Raw genomic sequence first — 22,080 nt, 5'->3', positions numbered from 1 at the left:
GCACCAAAAACCACATGGAGAAGATCTGATTGGATACTTATGTAGGAAAATATATACAGAAGTCAACTGTCTGTGATCAAGGCCCTAATGGTTAAAGATGGAGCATTCCAGCTTTGATACTACATGTGTAACATCAGGAAGGCCTCCGAAATAAGATGCAGAAAGATTAAAAGGTTGATAAATTTGACTAACTTAACATACCATTTATCAAAAAATTTTTTAAAAAATGAACAAAGTGAAATAGCCACAAACTTGAAGAAGATATTTGCAACACATGGAGCAAAAAAAATATGTATATCAGAATATATTTGAAAACATGAATCAAATGGGTAAAAAACACAAAACAGATTTCACAAAGAAAACATACGCAAGGCAAAAAAAGCCCCTTTGTTTAGTGATGTCTGCCCAGAAGGTACAACTACAAAGCAAACAATGCAATGATTATCATAAAGTTCAGAATACCACCTGTGGGGAGAAAGTGAGCCTTTGGTGAGTCGTGCGCCTAGAAGGTTCTGACGTTTTCCTCTGTGTTAAGCTCAATGTTTGCTACATACATGCTTGTTTTATTATTTTCCAAGTGTTACGTATACTCTTTTGCACATAAAGCAAGAATAAGGAAGTGATGTGCACTAGCAAAGAAACTCCCACACTTAGTGGGAACACGGCTCATTACTAACGTGACCTCTTCTGGCTCCTTCTGTGGAAACCTCATCACGCGTGTAGTCCTGCTTGTCTGCCTCAGCAGTGGCCACACCAGGAGCCCATTCGCAGTGCCGGGCACCAGCCCTGCCTGGTGGAGTCCTGGAGCCTGCTGTCCTGCTTAGGGATGCCTTCCCTGCCAGCCCATCCCATCTCCTGAGACGTCTGCAGAGGCCTCCCTGTGAGGGTACATGGGTTCTGTTCCATCTGGAGTTGGCGTCAGGCTGCGAGCCAAGCACACAGCCTTGTCCAGAAGGCATTGGGTGCTGTGTGTGGCAGCTGGGAAGATACAGAGGTGGGTGTGCAGGTTTACCTTCAGGGCCCTCAAGAGCCATGGGGAACACTTGAGCTCCCCTGTTCCTTAAAGCCAACTGCTCCTCTGGAAGTGCTCTTGCTGAGGTGAACAGATGCCATGAGGCCCCGAGGCCACTTCTCAGCTGTCGTCTGAAGCCTGTGACACAAGCCCCTGCGAAGCACACTCCCCATGTCCTCCCACTGCAGTGGCCGCTGCTCCAGTGGCTCTGCAGCTCCCTCCTCACCTTCCCAACCTCTAGGCCTTGCAGCACCCTCCCCTCCACTAACATTCACTCTGCCGGTGACCCTGTCACCAGCCCCTGCTTCAAGTGACATCTGTGTGCCGATGCCTCAAGAAGTCACATCCTCACCAGGGACCAATCCCATGAACTCCTGACTTGTGTGGCCCACTGTCTGCTCAGCATCCCGAGGAGACCTCTCATAGGCCTCTCAACTCTGAAATGTCAGCACCTGAATGCTGCTGTTTCCTCAGAAGCTGGGTTGTTCCAGAATCTTTGCCATCCTAGAGTACAAATGAGCCATCCAGATGCCTGGTTTGGTCACCCTCTTCCTCTCACAGCTCACATCTGATTTGTTAGCTGATTGGATGACCCTTTCCTTTAAAATGTATCCCTATTTTCTCCTCTTTTTACCACTTCCAGCCACTATCATCTTTCACCTGAATTATTTTAATATTGCCCTAAGCACTCTCCTGTTTCTGTTCTTTCCCCCCCTGCATTCTAGTCTCCTGTTTCAGCCAGATGGGTCCTTTTACAGCATGAACTAGGCTATGTCACTTACTTGCTTATCCCCGCCCCTGCCTTCCTGGCTAGCTCAGAGTAAAAGGCAAAGGCCTTAAATAGCCTTGAGGCAACGTTTATGTAGTCTTTTCCTCTGCCCTCTGCTGTCTACCCTGTCCAGCCACACTGCCCACCTGCCTTCTCCTCAGGCATTGTAGGCACACTCTTGCCCCAGGACATGTGCACTTGCAGTGCCCTTTTCTGGGATACATGTCCTTCTGACAACCACGTGGCAGGCTCCTGCACAGCCCTTGGGTCTCTTAAGTTATGCCTTCCCAGATTACCTTATTTAAAATAGCACCTCTTTCCTCTTCATACCTTATATTTCTCCATAGCACTTACTACCACCTCACATGTAACATGTCTTATGTATATTTGTCTCCTTCCTCTGGGAGAGAGTCTTCTGTTTATCAGTCCATCTACCTGTTCCAGTTTTCTACTGCCATGACAAATTATCACAAACTTAGCAATTTAACTGAAGCAACACGTTTATTAAGTAACCTTATTGTAGTGATCATTTTGCAATATGTATCAATACATATATAAAATCATGATGCTGTACACTTTAAACTTATACAATGATACATGTTAATTATATCTCAATAATCAAAAACGTGTTATCTTACAGTTCTGTAGGTCAGAATACAGTGGATTTGCCTAGTGTTTCAGCTCTGGGTCTCCCACGGCCAGAATCATGGTGTCAGCAGGGCTGCTTTCCCTTCTGGAGGCTCTGGGGGCAAATCCACATCCAGCCTCTCTCAGGCTGTTGGCAGGATTCAGTTCCATGGGTTGTAGGTTGAGGTCCCTGTCTCCTGCTGACTGTCACCTGAGGGAGTCATTCTTGCCTTCTATGGGCTGCCCACATACCTTGGCTCATGGCCCCTTCCTCCACCTTCAAAATCAGCAATGGCAGTCGAGTCCTTTCTTTCTGCTTCGAATCTCTCTGAGCTGGGTCTCTCTGACTGGCCCCAGCTGGAGAAAGTTCTCTGTTTTTAAAGGCTCAAGTGATTATACGGGGTCCACTGGGATCATCTAGGATAATCTCCTGATTTTAAGCCCATAGCTTTAATTCCATTTTGCACAGTGCCTTTTGCTGTGTAAGGTAACAGTCACAGGTGTGACACCAGGGGTAAAGTTTCTGCCTTCTGCACCACCCTCCCACCAGGACAGCATGGACAACAGGGCAACAAGTGCCTTCTGAAAAGAGAGACCTTTATAGTAGCTGATGTGATCAAATGCTGCTCCAAGTTGTTAGAATCAAAAACAGAGGGAATTCCCTGGTGGCACAGTGGTTAAGAATCTGCCTGCCAATGCAGGGGACACGGGTTCAGTCCCTGGTCTGGGAAGATCCCACGTGCCGCAGAAGCCTGCATGCTAAAGCCCACACTCTGCAACAAGAGAAGCCACCACAATGAGAAGCCTGCGCACCGCAACGAAGAGTAGCCCCCGCTCGCCGCAACTAGAGAAAGCCCACACGCAGCAACGAAGACCCAACGCAACCAAAAATAAATAAATAAATAAAAACAAAAACAGAGACCAGGCTTGAAAATTCCCTGAGCAGACAACCAGTTTAGTCCTACAAACAAAGCTTAATTTAGCTTATTTTGTAAGGCTAACTCGACCTGGGTCATTTCTTCCTTATGCCTCTGAGAATCATAAGCAAAACTTAAACTGTTTCCCAAGGTTGATATGAGGTAAATACTGACCATTTCCCTATCATTTAAGAAAATTCTAATACTGTAACCAACACTGTGACGAATAAACAAACCATCACCACTTTGCCACCATACAAGATGCTTTGTAGCAGTGTACCCCTGAGCCTCAGTCCATGCTTTGGTTTGAGTGCTCCCGGTTTCCAAACTGTCTTTTTGGTGTGTATTCATTACTTCTTGGGTGATTCATTGTTCTTACTTTGACTGTTTATGAACTGTTGACAAGGCACTCTATGCATTACATCCTTACAGAGCTCTTGTAATGACAACAGGAGCCCTAAGAGCTGGGAGAGCCCCAGACCCTGTGGTCTCAGGCCCGTGCGACAGTGCACCCTGAAGAGAAGATACCCTGTAGGAAGCACTGGGCCCGGCTTCTGAGCACTCTGCCCTTTAGAAATGAGAAGGGCCTGAACCGTGGTGCTGTCTGCCCTGGTCTGACTGCCTGTACTTTCTTTAGGTCATTTAACTTTGACTTTCTAATCATCTCTCGTACTACTTTTATAAACATCTTTGGTTGTGCCACGCTGCAAATGATTCCATGTTTACACCCCTTTTTCCTCCCCCATACAGATGCATATCCTAATTCTGAAGTTGTCTATGTCTGGACCAATGGCACAACCAAGTCGGTTGTGGTGGCAGAAGATGGCTCCAGGCTGAACCAATACCACCTGATGGGGCAGACAGTGGGCACAGAGAACATCAGCACCAGCACAGGTAAGCCTCACCCCCCATTCAGGGACGCACACCCTGGGAGAGCCCAGGACTCTCCTTAGCCACCGGGGCCTGTCGTGCTGTGCTGGCCACAAGGAACCTTCCACATCGGGCCCCCTCCCTCCAGCCGCACATGGAGGCATCAGCTGTGGCATCCTGGCATTAAGGATCATGAGAGCATTAATCTGAGGTGCATTTGCCTCCATGTGAGCAGCCCTGGTGACCGCAGGCCCTGGCCGGAGGCCTCATGGACCTACTTATATAACATAGTCCTGCCCAAGCACTGAGACATGAGGGCAGCAGCCTCTGCAGGAAAGGTAGAGAGCTTCCTGCAAATACTCTCATTTACCTGTTCTGCTATCTCCCCACTTTGAACATTTCAGAGGTTTTCCTGGGGTTGAATTTGGGAAGCACAACCGGGCACCATAGAAATAGCTGAGGCTTTAGCAAGTGCTGTCACACCCGCAGGCACAGGGCTGGCCTGAGCCCGCAGGGCAGCACAAGCCAGGCTTCACCTGACACAAAGTGGGCAGGGTGTCCAAAGGAACACAACGCGTTCCCTTCTTGCACCTGCAAGGGGTGTCCTCAGACACCTCCTGGCCACAGGAGGCCCAGCCCTAGAGGTCATGGTCACAAGCTTGGCTGTGAGCAGGGGAGGGTCCTGCAGGGCTTCTCATGGCAGGAGAAATGTAGAACAGGGATGGAGAAAGTCCTGCTTGCAACATGAGTTCTAAGCCTCAAATGTTATCCTGGTCAGCGTCACTCTGTCAGCATCACCACCCCCTGGAGCTGGCTGGAAGCACAGGGACGTGCAGTGCATGCCTCCTCTCACACAGGCACTCAGTGTCCGTCCACTGGCGTGGGCTGGCATCCTGGGGAAAGGGCCTGGCAGGGCTGGGAGGAGGCTGCTGTGCCATGTGATTACCGTGTTAAAGGCAAGGGAAGAGAAAGCAGACCTGATTTTATGGGAACAAGTGAAAAGGTGGCACGGCAGAGGTTTGGGGTTAAGAATTGCAGTGCTAATGGAGGGTGCTACAGTTGGGAGTCGTTTCATGTCGTTCTTTAAAAATTTATAAATGGGTTTCTGCTCTATTTGCATTCCAAAAAGATGGTCTTTTTTTGAACGTTATCTTATATTGTTATCCTCAACTCAAAAATAGAATGAAAAGAACCACCACAACAAAAGAATTACAAGTAGGAGAGTAACTTCAAATCCTAATGCAAAGAAACAGAATGGCATTTTCCCTCTTCTCAAGAATTGAGAGGCAAAATTGGATCATGATAAAGATGTCTTTGCTACTAAACATATCTTGCCCCCCTTCTCTCTGTCCCTGTCTCCTTCTGCTAGGCCTGAGCCTATTCCCCTCCTCTCACCTGCTCTCATCTGCCTGGGGCTGTGGGGAGGGCGTGGTGCATCTTGGCCCTGAGGGAATTTTGGTCTCCTCTTCTGTAAGAGGGCAGAGTTTGCCACATATGATCTTAACTCATGCTGTGAGAAAAGGCACGTAGGGACACATCCACAGCTGGCCTTGCTGAGCACTGGGCTTTGAATCCAACAGCAGGCGTCCGAGCTATGTAATCAGTCTCAAATGTCTCAACATTCTGCCCATGCAGCCAGCCGACCACCCTCGAACAGATGGCCCCACCAGGGGTCTACCTTAGCAGAGACCCCAGGCCCTTCCCCCCACATTCACAGTTCCACCAGGCTCCCTGGCCACACCATCTACTTGTTGCAATTCAGCTGAAGAACTCTTGTCCTCAGATCAACTCAGCTCTGCCTCCACCTCTCAAAGCATCCTTCCCATCTCCCCAGGGAGATGCAAATTCACACAGCAAAAGAGACTCTGTCTAACACACCCTCCCACCGCAGCTGCCTTGGCTCCTTACCAGTTCACCATCAGGGCAGCATCGTTCTCCGCAACGAAGGGGAGGTCTGCACTCGCCTCCCACACAGCCAGCCAGATCCAGAGAAGGCACTGGGGCATCGCCAAGGAAATGCCCTTACTCTCTCTGTGGACCAGCGGAAGCTCAGAGTGGCCAGCACCAGTGGCCTCCGGAGGCTGTTGCTCCTCACCCCCAAGCCGGCTGAGGGGGCACAGAGCCTGTGGGGAAGTGGTAGCCCCCCACTCCTTCCAGCCCTACCTGGCTGGGAAATGAGGAGAAAACAATCCGCCCACGACAGGGCTCTGTGATGTCCTGAGTTACATCTGGAGAGGCTAAATCCTGAAATCCTGATGGCAGTAGCAGTGAGGGGGGCAGGTGGAGAGTGGCATAGATTGTGACCAGGGATTAGGAAAACACACAAATCTGATTTTCCCCAGCAAAGCATCCACCAGCAGAGGCTCTTCAGAGGCTGGGGGTCAAAAGACTTACTTATAAAATGACCGTTAAGAAATCCATGCATCCTTCATCCTCTCCTTCACCCAAACAATACAAATAAATGCTTGTCCAAAGGGAGGGTGGAGAGAAGGGAAGCTCGGGGGCTCTGACCAGGGGCAGGAACCACAGGGCAGGACTGTAGGGTTTCATTTAGGTGGCTGACTGCAGTAATTTGTTCATTTGCAGGTGAATACACAATCATGACGGCTCATTTCCATCTGAAGAGGAAGATCGGGTACTTTGTCATCCAGACCTATCTCCCCTGCATAATGACTGTGATCTTGTCGCAAGTGTCCTTTTGGCTGAACCGAGAATCAGTTCCAGCCAGGACAGTGTTTGGTGAGTGTCCCCAAGCCAGGCCTGTGACTGCCTCTAACACCCCAAAGACAGCAGCCTCAAAGTCCCTAGTGCTGCCTGTCTATTCTGTGACCTAGAAAACAAACAGACCAGTTAGTTATGAATTCAGTGTTAAAGAGTAGATTTAGGGCTGCTCTCTGAACCAGGGTTCAGAGCAATTCGATCACTGTTTCCCTTTTGAAAAGTCTTTCACTAAGAGCCTTTTTTTTTTTTTTTTTTGAGGTTTGAAATTGCCAGCAATCTGTCTTATGTGGGATTTTGCTATGGTATTTTCACAAGTCTCATAAAGTACTATTTTCTATGTTATCAGGCAGTTTTCTTTGAAATGTGCATGCCACTTTAAAATTAACTCCCAAGTGGCAGTCAATATGTTACATGTGATATGATAGTAATAGATTAAATGTATATAAAATATAATATATATTACCTTATGTATATATAAATGTAATATATATGAGATATACATACGTACGTATGACACATGTATATATGTATACATATATATGATAAGAATTTAGAAAATTATCTGACATCCTTGAGACATAAATCAAGTTTAGCAAGATCCAGCTCAGGAAGTACCTTAGCACAGCAGACATGGTTGAGTGTTTGACTTTTACGTGGAAGCTCATTTCATCAAAATCAATGTTAGAAGTAATTTCGTGGGTCAGTTGTAATGGATGCTCACATCTTTCTAAACTGTAAAGTACTATTCCCGCCTCAGCTTTTCCTATTGCACTGTCCCTTCCAAAGAAGGAAAACGTGCCCTGCATTTCCCGCCAGTGCTCCTGTAGGTGGAGGAAGCCGGGGGAGCCTCGGGATTTCCAGTGAGGGCCCAGGATTGCTCCTGTCTGACCATCTCTCTACCTCGAGCCACATACCAGCTTCACCTGCCTCACCTGATTTAGCTTCAGGAGGGTGTGGAGGTTGGCTTGTGGCCAGGCAGTGCTCCCCCAGCTCTTTAGGGGAGCATTAGTAGGTGGGCAAGGAAAAAGATTTAGTTTGGAGAATGCCCTATATTCCAGTCTGCTTCCTCTTAGAGATTCTCAAAGCACATTAGGATGTTAAAGGACTCAAGGAGACACAAGAAGCCTGTTCAAGGTCACACACAGAACACTTCTCTCCAGCACAATGATTAACTGGATTTCTAAGAAAAATCAAAGATGACTACCGATTTCTCATTTAGCGTTAATTCCATGCACAGTACCGTGTTCAGTGAGGGTATATAAATACCTCTGAAAGATGACACTGAATGAAGACTAAGCTGCTATGACCACCAGCAACATGACACTCTTTTGGTGCTCTTTCCTGAGGCTGCCCTAACAAAGTACCACACACTGAGTGCTTAAGCAATAGAAATTAACTCTCTCACAGTTCTGGAGGCTACAAGTCCAAAATCAGCAGAGTTCGTTTCTTCTGAGGACTGTGAGGGAAGGCTCTGTTTCTGGCCTCTCTCCCAGTTTCTGGTACTTCCTTGGCCTGTGGCAGCATAATTCCAGTCTTCATGTGCTGTTCTCCCTGTGTGTGTGTGAGAGAGATACCAGTCATATTGGATTAAGGCCTACCCTAATGACCTCATTTTAACTTGATTACTTCTGTAAAGACCATATTTCCAAGTAAGGTCTGGAAAGTAAATCTGAGGTTCTGGAGATTAGGAATTCAACTTATGCATTTGGCGGGGGGTACACAGTTCCACTCATAACAGGTGTGTTGCACCCACACCCCATACACATACTTGCACCTTTCTGCAAACAAAACTGCAGTAAGAAGAAAGACACAGAGCATGTGGAAACTACATGGGCTGTAAGGGTTCAGCAGACCTGGGTCCCAGTACAGGTTCTCATTTGCCAGCTGGCGAATTTGGGTACATTACTATTTTTAAATCTTTAAGCTCCTCACTTGCAAAATGGGGATAATGACACCCATTCAGAATGTAGCTTAGATCAGAGTCTGGCCCTTAATAGATGCCCGTTAGAGGCTTATCGTCCCCTTCCGAGGATCCAGACTTCCTTTATGGTCACTGCAAATTTCCCCAGAAGACAAGGCAGATGGCTACAGGCATCTTGCATGGCAGCATCAAGGTGGCCCAGATCCTTGTTAGAAGGAGTGAAGTGCCAAGACCCAGATTCAGATGTGGTGCTTCTGTTGCACTCCGGTCCTCGGAGTCTGCATGCTGCGTTAATCCATGTGAAAGCAAGCCTGTCTCATCAGTTTTCTGGAGCCCACGACTTGTAAGGTGCACAGTGAGTCTTTGTGAAGCACTTCGTTAGAGCGGTGGGAACGTTCTTGCCCTTCTCAGCTGGACTTGCCTTGGGGCCACTAAGATGCCCCACTCCTCTGACGCATCCTTGTTGAGCACCAGCTCTCTGCAGGGTCAGGTCAGGACAACGGGGACACAGTTAGAGTATGTGTATGAATCAGACCCAAATCCCTGCCCACCTCGATTTATGTTCTAGAGGAAGGAGACGATTGACAAGGTAAATAAACTAAGCAGTGTTTTAAATGCTATGAATGTGTTGTGCTGTGAAAATTGTAGAGGGAGCGGGAGACCTAGGCTGGGGATTAAAGTGATAGTTCCTTTCTTTCTTTGTCACGTTCAGGGGTGTTATACTGGGGTCCAGTGCTGGTGCTGATCCTTGTTCCCATTGACCCCACCCCTGTCATTGACAACCACAGGGGTGACCACGGTGCTGACTATGACGACCCTCAGCATCAGTGCCCGGAACTCTCTGCCCAAAGTGGCTTATGCGACGGCCATGGACTGGTTCATAGCCGTGTGCTACGCTTTTGTGTTCTCTGCGCTGATCGAGTTTGCCACCGTCAACTATTTCACAAAGAGAGGCTGGGCCTGGGATGGCAAAAAAGCCTTGGAAGCAGCCAAGATCAAGGTACTGACTTCATTTTCCTCCATACTCCAGAGAAAATGTGCCTGATTTTATGTCCAAGTATAAGACCAGGTGTTTGTTTTCCCTACATCCCTCCCCCTGAAAAATGATTTCTTCCCTTATACTCAAGGTCCTTACAAAGTCTTATAACAGGTCTTGTTTTACCTTTATTTTGAATCACCAGCTTCATTCAAGGGAAAGGTCTGATATCAGGCCTATTACTTTTGCTAAAGTACCTTCTGTCTGTTCAGGGACTATTTATCCAGTTTTGAATGGTACAGTCAATTCTTCTGCTCACTCTTGCCACTTCACCATGCAGCGTGTCTTCTGCAAGGTGGCTTGAAGGTCATGAAGGGAGCATTCGAATTATTGGGAGCGACACAACAGGCAAACACACCCAATTCCACTGATGAGATGATTTGTCTTGCTTAAATGATGCACGTGAGTTATTGTGGGAAGCATTTCTCTATTCAGAGCAATTAAGTGCTGAGTATTTAGAGGGAGGTCGGTGCCTGAATCTAAAAAATATTTGAAGAAAAAAGGTTGCACAACATTCCAACCTGAACCAGATCCTTGGGGAAAAGAAAATAACATACATGGAATAGAAAATAAATAGCACATGGTAAAGTGCTAAGTATGCCACATTTAAAACAAACAAGTCCTTTGCTCTGAGAGAGGAACAGGCCAGACTTATCAGGGTAGACTTGAAAGTGAAACTTCATCTGTCCTTTGGAAATCATCATGAAGGGAGTCTGGAAGGCCCTACCGGAGACTGTGCCCCAAACCCGTGACTACACCAGGATACTCTGCTGCTGCTGAGGGCACTCAGCTGTGTGCACCCATGGCCCCTCAGGGAAGAAGGGAAGCAGGGAGATGCCTGGGGAGGGCCTTGACAAGCAGGAATCTCATGAGGGGGTGTGTTTTGGGGGATGATGGGGGACAGGAGTGAGCTGACAGCAGCAGGCGATTGGTGGGAAGCTGAGAAAACATGGCAGAGGCAGGGCGTCTTCAGACTGTGGGAATTCTGGACTGAAGTGTCCCAACAGACAGAACCATGGAGGATGTTTGTTGGGGGACATGGAGTCTGGAGAGAGGGGCTTCCCGACACCCAACACTGTGTTGCCAGGAAGTAAATGTTTGCTACAGGCCTGGAGACAGCCTCCCTGAGCCTGAGCGGGCAGCCGCCTGGGAGGTGCTGCAGGAATTGAGGCCATCAGGCTCGTGTCTGTGAGTCTAGGAGGAAGGTGGAACCCAGGGGCAATGGAGAGTCCTTGAAGGTTGTCGAATGGGCTGTCATCATCATCGGCCACCTCGCTTGCTCACACTCAGCCTCAGTGTCCTTATTACTCATCACAGATCTGAATGCAGACCTGGAGGGAGAGGAGGACATGGAGGTAACTGGCTCATGTAATCTCAGATTAGCACTGATCTCCTAGAAGACTAGGTGTTGTCCCCCAAGGCTGTGGTGCTGGGGATACCATCCCTTAGGCCAGTGGAGGCATTGAGGCATCTGCAGGTATCCCGGCAGGCAAGTCATACTGTTACACACGGTGGTGAGCATGAATAAGTAAGTATAGCGTTACTGGCTTTTACTTAGAAGTGGAGAAAATTTGAACACCAGACTGTGTTCACCATCATTACCTGTTGGGATCTTCAGAGTTGGGAATGCAAGATGGTTTTTAGGGGTGGACACCTGTGAAAGGACAGAGGAAGGAGTTGAAGTTGACCGTGTAGGGAGCTGTCTGCCCTCAGCTGGGCAGCAAGTCGTCCCGGAAGGAGGACAGAGGCACATCTCTGGACCACTGTGGCCACCCTGAGTCCTGTTTGAAACACCCACTTCTGAGACCCATCATTCTCTCCTCCAGTGTCTGCTCTGTCCTGGTTACACCCAGAGACAAAGGCCGTGCAAACCACTGAGGTAGCTAGTCCATCATGCTGATGGGCTTCTTCTGGCAGACGAGTAGGGGTGTGTGCATGGCACCATGGGGGCTGCAAAGAACCGTACCATTTCTGAGGAGTGGCCCACAGACCCTGCTCTGATCTGACGCTGTGGTCACCCTCACTGTGGCCCCGGGGTCATTGTGCTCCCTGCATCTGGGTACATATGCACTCTTATTCCACCTCACTTTTCACTGCTTCTTCTTGCTCCTTCTCCATGCACTTCCTCTCTGCTTTTCATCTTTCACATATTTTTTAACATCTTTATTGGAGTATAATTGCTTTACAATGGTGTGTTAGTTTCTGTTTCATAACAAAGTGAATCAGTTATACATATACATGTATCCCCATATCTCTTCCCCCTTGCGTCTCGCTCCCTCCCACCCTCCCTATCGCACCTCTCTAGGCGGTCACAAAGCACCGAGCTGATCTCCCTGTGCTATGCAGCTGCTTCCCACTAGCTATCTATTTTACGTTTGGTAGTGTATATATGTCCATGCCACTCTCTCACTTTGTCACAGCTTACCCTTCCCCCTCCCCATATCCTCAAGTCCATTCTCTAGTAGGTCTGTGTCTTTATTCCTGTCTTAACCCTAGGATCTTCATGACATTTTTTTTTCTTAAATTCCATATATATGTGTTAGCATATGGTACTTGTTTTTCTCTTTCTGACTTACTTCACTCTGTATGACAGACTCTAGGTCCATCCACCTCACTACAAATAACTCAATTTCGTTTATTTTTATAGCTGAGTAATATTCCATTGTATATATGTGCCACATCTTCTTTATCCATTCATCTGTTGATGGGCACTTATGTTGCTTCCATGTCCTGGCTATTGTAAATAGAGCTGCAATGAACATTTTGGTACATGACTCTTTTCGAATTATGGTTTTCTCAGGGTATATGCCCAGTAGTGGGATTGCTGGGTCGTATGGTAGTTCTATTTGTAGTTTTTTAAGGAACCTCCATAGTCTCTGTATCAATTTACATTCCCACCAACAGTGTAAGAGGGTTCCCTTTTCTCCACACCCTATCCAGCATTTATTGTTTCTAGATTTTTTGAGGATGGCCATTCTGACTGGTGTGAGATGATATCTCATTGTAGTTTTGATTTGCATTTCTCTAATGATTAATGATGTTGAGCATTCTTTCATGTGTTTCTTGGTAATCTGTATATCTTCTTTGGAGAAATGTCTACTTAGGTCTTCTGCCCATTTTTGGATTGGGTTGTTTGTTTTTTTGATATTGAGCTGCATGAGCTGGTTGTAAATTTTGAGATTAATCCTTTGTCAGTTGCTTCATTTGCAAATATATTCTCCCATTCCCAGGGTTGTCTTTTGGTCTTGTTTATGTTTTCCTTGGCTGTGCAAAACGCTTTAAGTTTCATTGGGTTCCATTACTCTAGGAGGTGGGTCAAAGTGGACCTTGCTGTGATTTACGTCGTAAAGTGTTCTGCCTATGTTTTCCTCTAAGAGTTTGATAGTGTCTGGCCTTATATTTAGGTCTTTAATCCACTTTGAGTTCATTTTTGTGTATAGTGTTAGGGAGTGTTCTAATTTCATTCTTTTACATGTAGCTGTCCAGTTTTCCCAGCACCACTTATTGAAGAGACTGTCTTTTCTCCACTGTATATTCTTGCCTCATTTATCAAAGATAAGGTGACCATATGTGTGTGGGTTTATCTCTGGGCTATCTATCTTGTTCCATTGATCTATCTTTCTATTTTTGTGCCAGTACCATACTGTCTTGATTACTGTAGCTTTGTAGTATAGTCTGAAGTCAGGAAGCCTGATTCCTCAAGCTCCGTTTTTCTTTCTCAAGATTGCTTTAGCTATTCGGGGTCTTTTGTGTTTCCATACAAATTGTGAATTTTTTTGTTCTAGCTCTTTGAAAAATGGCAGTGGTAGTTTGATAGGGATTGCATTGAATCTGTAGATTGCTTTGGGCAGTATAGTCATTGTCACAATGTTGATTCTGCCAATCCAAGAACATGGTATATCTCTCCATCTATTTGTATCATCTTTAATTTCTTTCATCAGTGTCTTATAGTTTTCTGCATACAGGTCTTTTTTCTCCTTATGAAGATTTACTCCTAGGTATTTTATTCTTTTTGTTGCAATGGTAAATGGGAGTGTCTCCTTAATTTCTCTTTCAGATTTTTCATCATTAGTGTATAAGAATGCAAGAGATTTCTGTGCATTAATTTTGTACCCTGCTACTTTACCAAATACATTGATTAGCTCTAGTAGCTTTCTGGTAGCATCTTTAGGATTCTCTGTGTATAGTATCATGTCATCTGCAAACAGTGACAGCTTTACTTCTTCTTGCCGATTTGGATTCCTTTTATTTCCTTTTCTTCTCTGATTGTTGTGGCTAAAACTTCCAAAACTATGTTGAATAATAGTGGTGAGAGTGGGCAACCTTTTCTTGTTCCTGATCTTAGTGGAAATGGTTTCAGTTTTTCACCTTTGAGGATGATGCTGGCTGTGGGTTTGTCATGTATGGGCTTTATTATGTTGAGGTAAGTTCTCTCTATGACTACTTTCTGGAGGGTTTTTATCAAAAATGGTGTTGAATTTTGTTGAAAGCTTTCTCTGCATCTATTGAGATGATCATATATTTTTCCCCCTCAGTTTGTTAACATGGTGTATCACATTGATTGATTTGCGTATATTGAAGAATCCTTGCATTCCTAGGATAAATCCCACTTGATCATGGTGTATGATCCTTTTAATGTGCTGTTGGATTCTGTTTGCTAGTATTTTGTTGAGGATTTTTGCATCTATGTTCATCAGTGATATTGGCCTGTAGTTCTCTTTCTTTATGACAGCTTTGTCTGCTTTTGATATCAGGGTGATGGTGGCCTCGTAGAATGAGTTTGGGAGTGTTCGTCCCTCTGCTATATTTTGGAAGAGTTTGAGAAGGATAGGTGTTAGCTCTTCCCTAAATGTTTGATAGAATTCGCCTGTGAAGCCATCTGGTCCTGGGCTTTTGTTTGTTCGAAGATTTTTAATCACAGTTTCAATTTCAGTGCTTGAGTTTGCTCTGTTCATATTTTCTATTTCTTCCTGGTTCAGTCTCAGAAGGCTGTGCATTTCTAAGAATTTTTCTATTTCTTCCAGGTTGTCCATTTTATTGGCATATATTTGCTTGTAGTAATCTCGTGATCCTTTGTATTTCTGCAGTGTCAGTTGTTATTTCTCCTTTTCCATTTCTAATTCTATTGATTTGAGTCTTCTTCCTTTTTATCTTGATGAGTCTGGCTAATGGTTTATCAATTTTATTTATCTTCTCAAAGAACCAGCATTTAGTTTTATTGATCTTTGCTATCATTTCCTTCATTTATTTCTGATCTGATCTTTATGATTTCTTTCCTTCTGCTAACTTTGGGGTTTTTTTGTTCTTCTTTCTCTAATTACTTTTGGTGTAAGGTTAGGTTGTTTATTTGAGATGCTTCTTGTTTCTTAAGGTAGGATTGTATTGCTATAAACCTCCCTTTAGATCTGCTTTTGCTGCATCCCATATGTTTTGGGTCGTCGTGTTTTCATTGTTATTTGTTTCTAGGTATTTTTGATTTCCTTTTTAATTTCTTCAGTGGTCACTTCTTTATTAAGTAGTGTATTGTTTAGCATCCATGTGTTTGTACTTTTTACAGATTTTTTCCTGTAATTGCTATCTCATAGCATCTCATAGTGTTGTGGTTGGAAAAGATAATTGATACGATTTCAGTTTTCTTAAATTTACTGAGGCTTGATTTGTGACCCAGTACAAGTACTATCCTGGAGCATGTTCCATGACGACTTGAGAAGAAAGTGTATTCTGTTGTTTTTGGATGGAGTGTTCTATAAATATCAATTAAGTCCATCTTGTTTAATGTATTATTTAAAGTTTGTGTTTCCCTTATTCATTTTCATTTTGGATGATCTGTCCATTGGTGAAAGTGGGGTGTTAAAGTCCCCTACTATGAATGCGTTACTGTCGATTTCCCCTTTTATGGCTGTTAGCATTTGCGTTATGTACTGAGGTGCTCCTCTGTTGGGTGCATAAATATTTACTATTGTTATATCTTCTTCTTGGATCGATCCCTTGATCATTATGTAGTGTCCTTCTTTGTCTCTTGTAATAGTTTTTATTTTAAAGTCTATTTTGTCTGATATGAGAATGGCTACTCCAGCTTTCTTTTGATTTCCATTTGAATGGAATATCTTTTTTCATCACCTCACTTTCAGTCTGAATGTGTCCCTGGGCCTGACGTGGGTCTCTTGTAGCCAGCATATATATGGGTGTTGTTTTTGTATCCATTCAGCCAGTCTATGTCTTTTGGTTGGAGCATTTAATCCATTTACATTTACGGTAATTATCGATATGTATGTTCCTATTACCATTTTCTTAGTTGTTTTGGGCTTGTTATTGTAGGTCTTTTCCTTCTCTTGTGTTTCCTGCCTGGAGAAGTTCCTTTAGCATTTGTCATAAAGCTGGTTTGGTGGTGCTGAATTCTTTTAGCTTTTGCTTGTCTGTAAAAGTTTTAATTTCTCTGTCAAATCTGAATGAGATCCTTGCTGGGTAGAGTAATCTTGGTTGTAGATTTTTTCCCCTTCATTACTGTAAATATGTCCTGCCACTCCCTTCTGGCTTGCAGAGTTTCTGCCGAAAGATCAGCTGTTAACCTTATGGGGATTCCCTTAGATGTTATTTGTTGTTTTTCCCTTGCTGACTTTTAATATTTTTTCTTTGTATTTAATTTTTGATAGTTTGATTAATATGTATCTTGGCATGTTTCTCCTTTGACTTATCCTGTATGGGACTCTCCTTGCTTCCTGGTCTTTAACTATTTCAGTTCCCGTATTAGGGAAGTTTTCAACTATAATCTCTTCAAATATTTTCTCAGTCCCTTTCATTTTCTCTTCTTCTTCTGGGACCCCTACAATTAGAATATTGGTGCATTTAATTTTGTCCCAGAGGTCTCTGAGACTGTCCTCAATTCTTTTCATTCTTTTTTCTTTATTCTGCTCTGCTGTAGTTATTTCCACTATTTTATCTACCACTTATCTGTTTTTCTGCCTCAGTTATTCTGCTATTGATCCCTTCTAGAGAATTTTTAATTTCATTTTTTGTGTTGTTTATCACTGTTTGTTTGCTCTCTAGGTCTTCTAGGTTCTTGTTAAACATTTCTTGTATTTTCTCCATTCTATTTCCAAGATTTTGTATCATCTTTACTATCATTATTCTGAATTCTTTTTCAGGTAGCCTGCCTATTTCCTCTTAATTTGTTAAGTCTGGTGGGTTTTTGCCTTGCTCCTTCATTTGCTGTGTTTCTCTGTCTTCTCATTTTGGTTAACTTACTGTGTTTGGGGTCTCCTTTTGCAGGCTGCAGGTTCATAGTTCCTGTTGTTTTTGGCGTTTGTCCCCAGTGGCTAAGGTTGGTTCAGTGGTTTGTGTAAGCTTCCGAGTGGAGGTGACTAGTGCCTGTGTTCTGGTGGATGAGGCTGGATCTTGTCTTTCTGGTGGGCAGGTCCATGACTGGTGGTGTGTTTTGGCATGTCTGTGGCTTTATTATGATTTTAGGCGGCCTCTCAGCTAATGGATTGGGTTGTGTTCCTTTCTTGCTAGGTGTTTGGCGTAGGGTGTCCAGCACTGTAGCTTGCGGTCGTTGAGTGGAGCTGGGTCTTGGTGTTAAGATGGAGATCTCTGGGAGATTTTTGCCGTTTGATATTACGTGGAGCTGGGAGGTCTCTTGTGGACCAATGTCCTGAACTTGGCTCTCCCACCTCAGAGGCACAGCCCTGATGTCTGGCTGGAGCACCAGAAGCCTGTCATCCACACGGCTCATAATAAAAGGGAGACAAAACAGAAAGAAAGAAAGAAGATAAAATATAATAAAATGAAATTTAAAAGTTATTAAAATAAAAAATAAGTATTAAAAACATTTTTAAAGTAATTTTAAAAAAGAAAGAAAGAAGGCGGAGAGCAACCAAACCAAAAAAACAAATCCACCAATGATAACAAGCGCTAAAAACTATACTTAAAAAAAAAAACGGACAGACAGAGCCCTAGGACAAATGGTAAAAGCAAAGCTATACGGACATAATCACACACAGAAGCATACACAGACACATTCACAAAAAGAGAAAAAGGGAAAAAAATATATACATTTTTGCTCCCAACGTCCACCTCCTCAATTTGGGATGATTCATTGTGTATTCAGTTATTCCACAGATGCAGGGCACATCAAGTTGATTGTGGGGATATAATCCGCTGCTCCTGAGGCTGCTGGGAGAGATTTTCCTTTCTCTTCTTTGTTCTCACAGCTCTTGGGTTTCAGCTTTGGATTTGCCCCGCCTCTGCGTGTTGGTCGCCTGAGGGTGTCTGTTCCCCGCCCAGACAGGACTGGGTTAAAGGAGCAGCTAATTAGGGGGCTCTGGCTCACTTAGGCTGGGGGGAGGGAGGGACACGGATGCGGGGCGAGACTGCGGTGGCAGAGGCCGGCGTGACGTTGCAACAGCCTGAGGTGCGCCGTGCGTTCTCCTGGGGAAATTGTCCCTGGATCACGGGACCCTGGCAGTGGTGGGCTGCACAGGCTCCCAGGAGGGGCGGTGTAGATAGTGACCTGTGCTCGCACACAGGCTTCTTGGTGGCAGCAGCAGCGGCCTTAGCATCTCATGCCCGTCTCCGGGGTCCGCGCTGATAGCTGCGGCTCGCATCCGTCTTGAGCTCCTTTAAGCTGTGCTCTTAATCCCCTCTCCTCGCGCACCAGGAAATAGAGAGGCAAGAAAAAGTCTCTTGCCTCTTTGGCTGGTCCTGACTTTTTCCCGGACTTCCTCCCGGCTAGCCGTGGGGCACTAGCCCCTTCAGGCTGTGTTCACACCGCCAGTCCTCTCCCTGCGCTCCTACCGAAGCCCGAGCCTCAGCTCCCAGCCCTCGCCCACCCCGGCGGCTGAGCAGACAAGCCTCTCGGGCTGGTGAGTGCTGGTCGGCACCTATCCCCTGTGCGGGAATCTCTCCGCTTTGCCCTCTGCACCCCTGTTGCTGCACTCTCCTCCGTGGCTCCGAAGCTTCCCCCCTCCACCACACGCAGTCACCGCCCACAAAGGGGCTTCCTAGTGTGTGGAAACCTTTCCTCCTTCACAGCTCCCTCCCACTGGTGCAGGTCCCATCCCTATTCTTTTGTCGCTGTTTTTATCTTTTTTCTTTTGCCCTACCCAGGTACGTGGGGAGTTTCTTGCCTTTTGGGAGGTCTGAGGTCTTCTGCCAGCATTCAGTAGGTGTCCTGTAGGAGTTGTTTTACATGTAGATGTATTTCTGATGTACTTGTGGGGAGTAAGGTGATCTCCACGTCTTAGTCTTCCGCCATCTTGAAGCTCCCTCCCACATATTTTTAATGGTTAATATATTTTCTTTCTTTTTTTAAAAAACCATAGTTACTGGGCTGTGTATTACATTTCCCAATCTTATTTATCTTACAACTGGAAGTTTTTACCTTTTGACCACCTTCACCCATTTTGCTCCCTGCCCCCTGCCCTCTGGTGACCAACAATCTGCTCTCTGTATCTATGAGTTCAGCTTTTTTTTGTTTTTTTGTTTGGATTCCACATATAAGTGAAATCATATGGTATTTGTCTTTCTCTGTCTGACTTATTTCACTTAGCACAATGCTCTCAAGGTCCTTCCCTGTTGTAAATGGCAGGATTTTCTTCCTTTTTTATGGCTGAATACTATTCCATTGTGTTCCAATGTGTATTCTATTGTATGTATACACACACACACACACACACACACACACCACATTTTGTTTAACCATCGACTGGCAGACACATTGTTACCATATTTTTGCTATTGTGAATAATGTTGCTATGAGCAATGGGATGCAGATCTGTTTTTCAGATAGTGATATATCTTCTTTAATTATTCTTTGGTTTTCCAAATTTAATTTAATGAGATTATGTTACTTTGGTAAAGGAACCGAATTTTTCCCAACATTCTATCATGCAAATTTTCAAACATACAGCAATGTTGAAGAACTACAAAATGAAAACCTGTCTACTATTAACATTTTACTGAGCTTGTGTCATCACCACCCATCTATCATTTATCTATCTATCTATGTTACCTAAAATCTGTCTATCCATTCATCCATCCACCCATCCTCAATCCATCTGTCAATACATCGTATTTTTTGATGTATTTCAAAGTAAATAGTACATTTCCCACTAATACTTCAGTAAGCATGTCACTAACTAGAGTTCAATATTTGTTTACTGTTTGATTCTTTTGAAGCAAAATTTACATAGTATGAAATGCACAAATGTTAAGGGTACTTTTGCTGAGGTTTGATGAACATGTTCACCAGTAAACCCAAATCCCTATCAAGATAGAGAACATTGCCAGCACTCCAGAAAGGTCACCATGCCCCTTCCCAGTCCATTCCTGGTCCCACCACAACAAAGGTAACCACTATTCCGAATTTTTCTACCATAAAGTATTTTGCCTATTCTAGAATTTCACATCCAAGACTGGCCATGTGGGGTTCTAGGCTTAGAAGTCTGTGGAAGGCTGCCCTCTGCCAGAGCTAAGCTGATACCCTCTCTGTCTCTGTCTTTATGTCTGTTTCTGTCTCTCTCTTTTGAGAGATAAACCTTCAGAACCTTTAGAAGTGAACTGACAGCTGCCTGCAAACGTCATGCCCTTAAATTTTTTATATTTTGCAGAAAAAGGAGCGTGAACTTACACTAAATAAATCAACAAATGCTTATACTACTGGGAAGATGACCCACCCCCCAAACATCCCAAAGGAGCAGACCCCTTCAGGGACCTCAAATGCCTCTTCAGCCTCAGTAAAACCTGAAGACAAGACTTCTGAAAACAAAAAGACTTACAACAGCATCAGCAAGATAGACAAAATGTCCCGAATTATATTCCCAGTCCTGTTTGGCACTTTCAACCTAGTTTACTGGGCAACATATTTGAATAGGGAGCCAGTGATTAAAGGGGCTACCTCTCCAAAATGAGATGCCATGCTCCCAAACTCCAAGACAGCCATACGTTCAGTGACGGGCACCAAGGAGGGGTTGAGCTTGGGGGACCTCCCTTTTTTGGGCACTATCTTTCAGGAAATTTTTGCATGTTTAATAATATGTACAAATAATATTGCCTTGATGTTTCTATATATAATGTCAGATGTTTCAAAGATGTCACATTGATAAATCAAGCCACTTTCTAGAAAAACAGGAGACAATGGCTCTGATACTCAGATGCTCAGTATCTTACATTGATAGTTTACAAACAAGTATATTTTTAACTGTTCCAAGTGTTACCTAACAATGTTTTTTATACTTTGAATGTCATTTCATACAAATTTTCCCAGCAAATAAATATTTTAGGAAATACTCCATGATTACTACTTGACCAACTCTCACAAGAAACAAATATCACAAAGAGCACATTTTTCATTGAAAAAGAAACTGTGGGCATTTATGTACAAAACTAATTGCCTTTGATAATTCTTACTGTTCTGAAATTAAAAGTACTGCATGATCTTATGTTAAGAAATAGAATAAACAAATATTTATGCAGACATTTAATAACAGAAATATATGATATGTTAGATTAACAGATACAATGTTTCCCCAAGGAAAAATTTAACTGCTTAAAAATAGTTTTTGTGGGGGAGGTGGGAATGAAACTTACTTCTCTCCCTCCGACTCCCCCCACTAACTGAACAATGACCAAGAAAGAAAAGATCTTAAAACAAAAAGTAGTGTGATGACAGTCTTGGCATTTGGCCTGAGCATCCACTGTCTGAAACACTGACCACACCTCACTGCAGACAGTGTGTAGTGCTTCAGTGGTGAGAAATTGTAAATGAGTTATTTTCCATTTTATTTCCCTGTATGTTATTTCACGATTGACTTATTGCTCTGTTAGCTTTTGTATATGAACCTTAAATGTTCATTAAAAAATAAACTGATCTTGTGGATAAACGTCATATTTTGAAAAATATTTCATATTTTGGTGGGTGGATTGACTCATTTTCTAAAAATTATGTAAAGGAAACCCATCATGAAATTGCTTGGGAAAAAGTGTCTCACTTGGCTGCTCACCTCTGTTCCAATCTAATTCTTCTGGGTAGTATGTAGAGAGAAAGCTGACTTCAACCACAGTGAGGTGAATAGGTAGAATTGGAAGTTCTTTCCGTCTCATACATCTCCAGGGTGCGGTGCCCTACGGGTCTCTGCTTGATGGAGCTCTACCTGAAGGTGTTCCCAAGGTGGGTGCTTGCTGTGGGCAAAGTGACTACTCAGTTCTCCA

General features: G+C 44.3%; 1 protein-coding gene across 4 annotated transcripts in view; it reads left to right on the top strand.

The window, feature by feature from the left end:
* GABRA5 (gamma-aminobutyric acid type A receptor subunit alpha5) overlaps positions 1 to 21,757 on the top strand; it is a 103,509-nt gene extending 81,752 nt beyond the window's left edge. For all 4 annotated transcript variants that reach the window (XM_033431417.2, XM_004271639.3, XM_004271641.2 and 1 more), the window contains 4 exons: positions 4,076 to 4,219; positions 6,782 to 6,934; positions 9,626 to 9,837; positions 20,481 to 21,757. In XM_033431417.2, coding sequence (XP_033287308.1) covers positions 4,076 to 4,219; positions 6,782 to 6,934; positions 9,626 to 9,837; positions 20,481 to 20,780 — 809 coding nt within the window. In that variant the 3' untranslated portion in view covers positions 20,781 to 21,757. The remainder of the gene's footprint in view (positions 1 to 4,075; positions 4,220 to 6,781; positions 6,935 to 9,625; positions 9,838 to 20,480) is intronic.
* Positions 21,758 to 22,080: the final 323 nt, after the last annotated feature.

This window comes from Orcinus orca, chromosome 2 (genome assembly GCF_937001465.1).
Source record: "Orcinus orca chromosome 2, mOrcOrc1.1, whole genome shotgun sequence".
Taxonomy (NCBI): Eukaryota; Metazoa; Chordata; class Mammalia; order Artiodactyla; family Delphinidae; genus Orcinus; species Orcinus orca.
The sequence above is the reverse complement of the archived record's forward strand: the minus strand, read 5'-3'. Positions and strand labels throughout refer to the sequence as shown.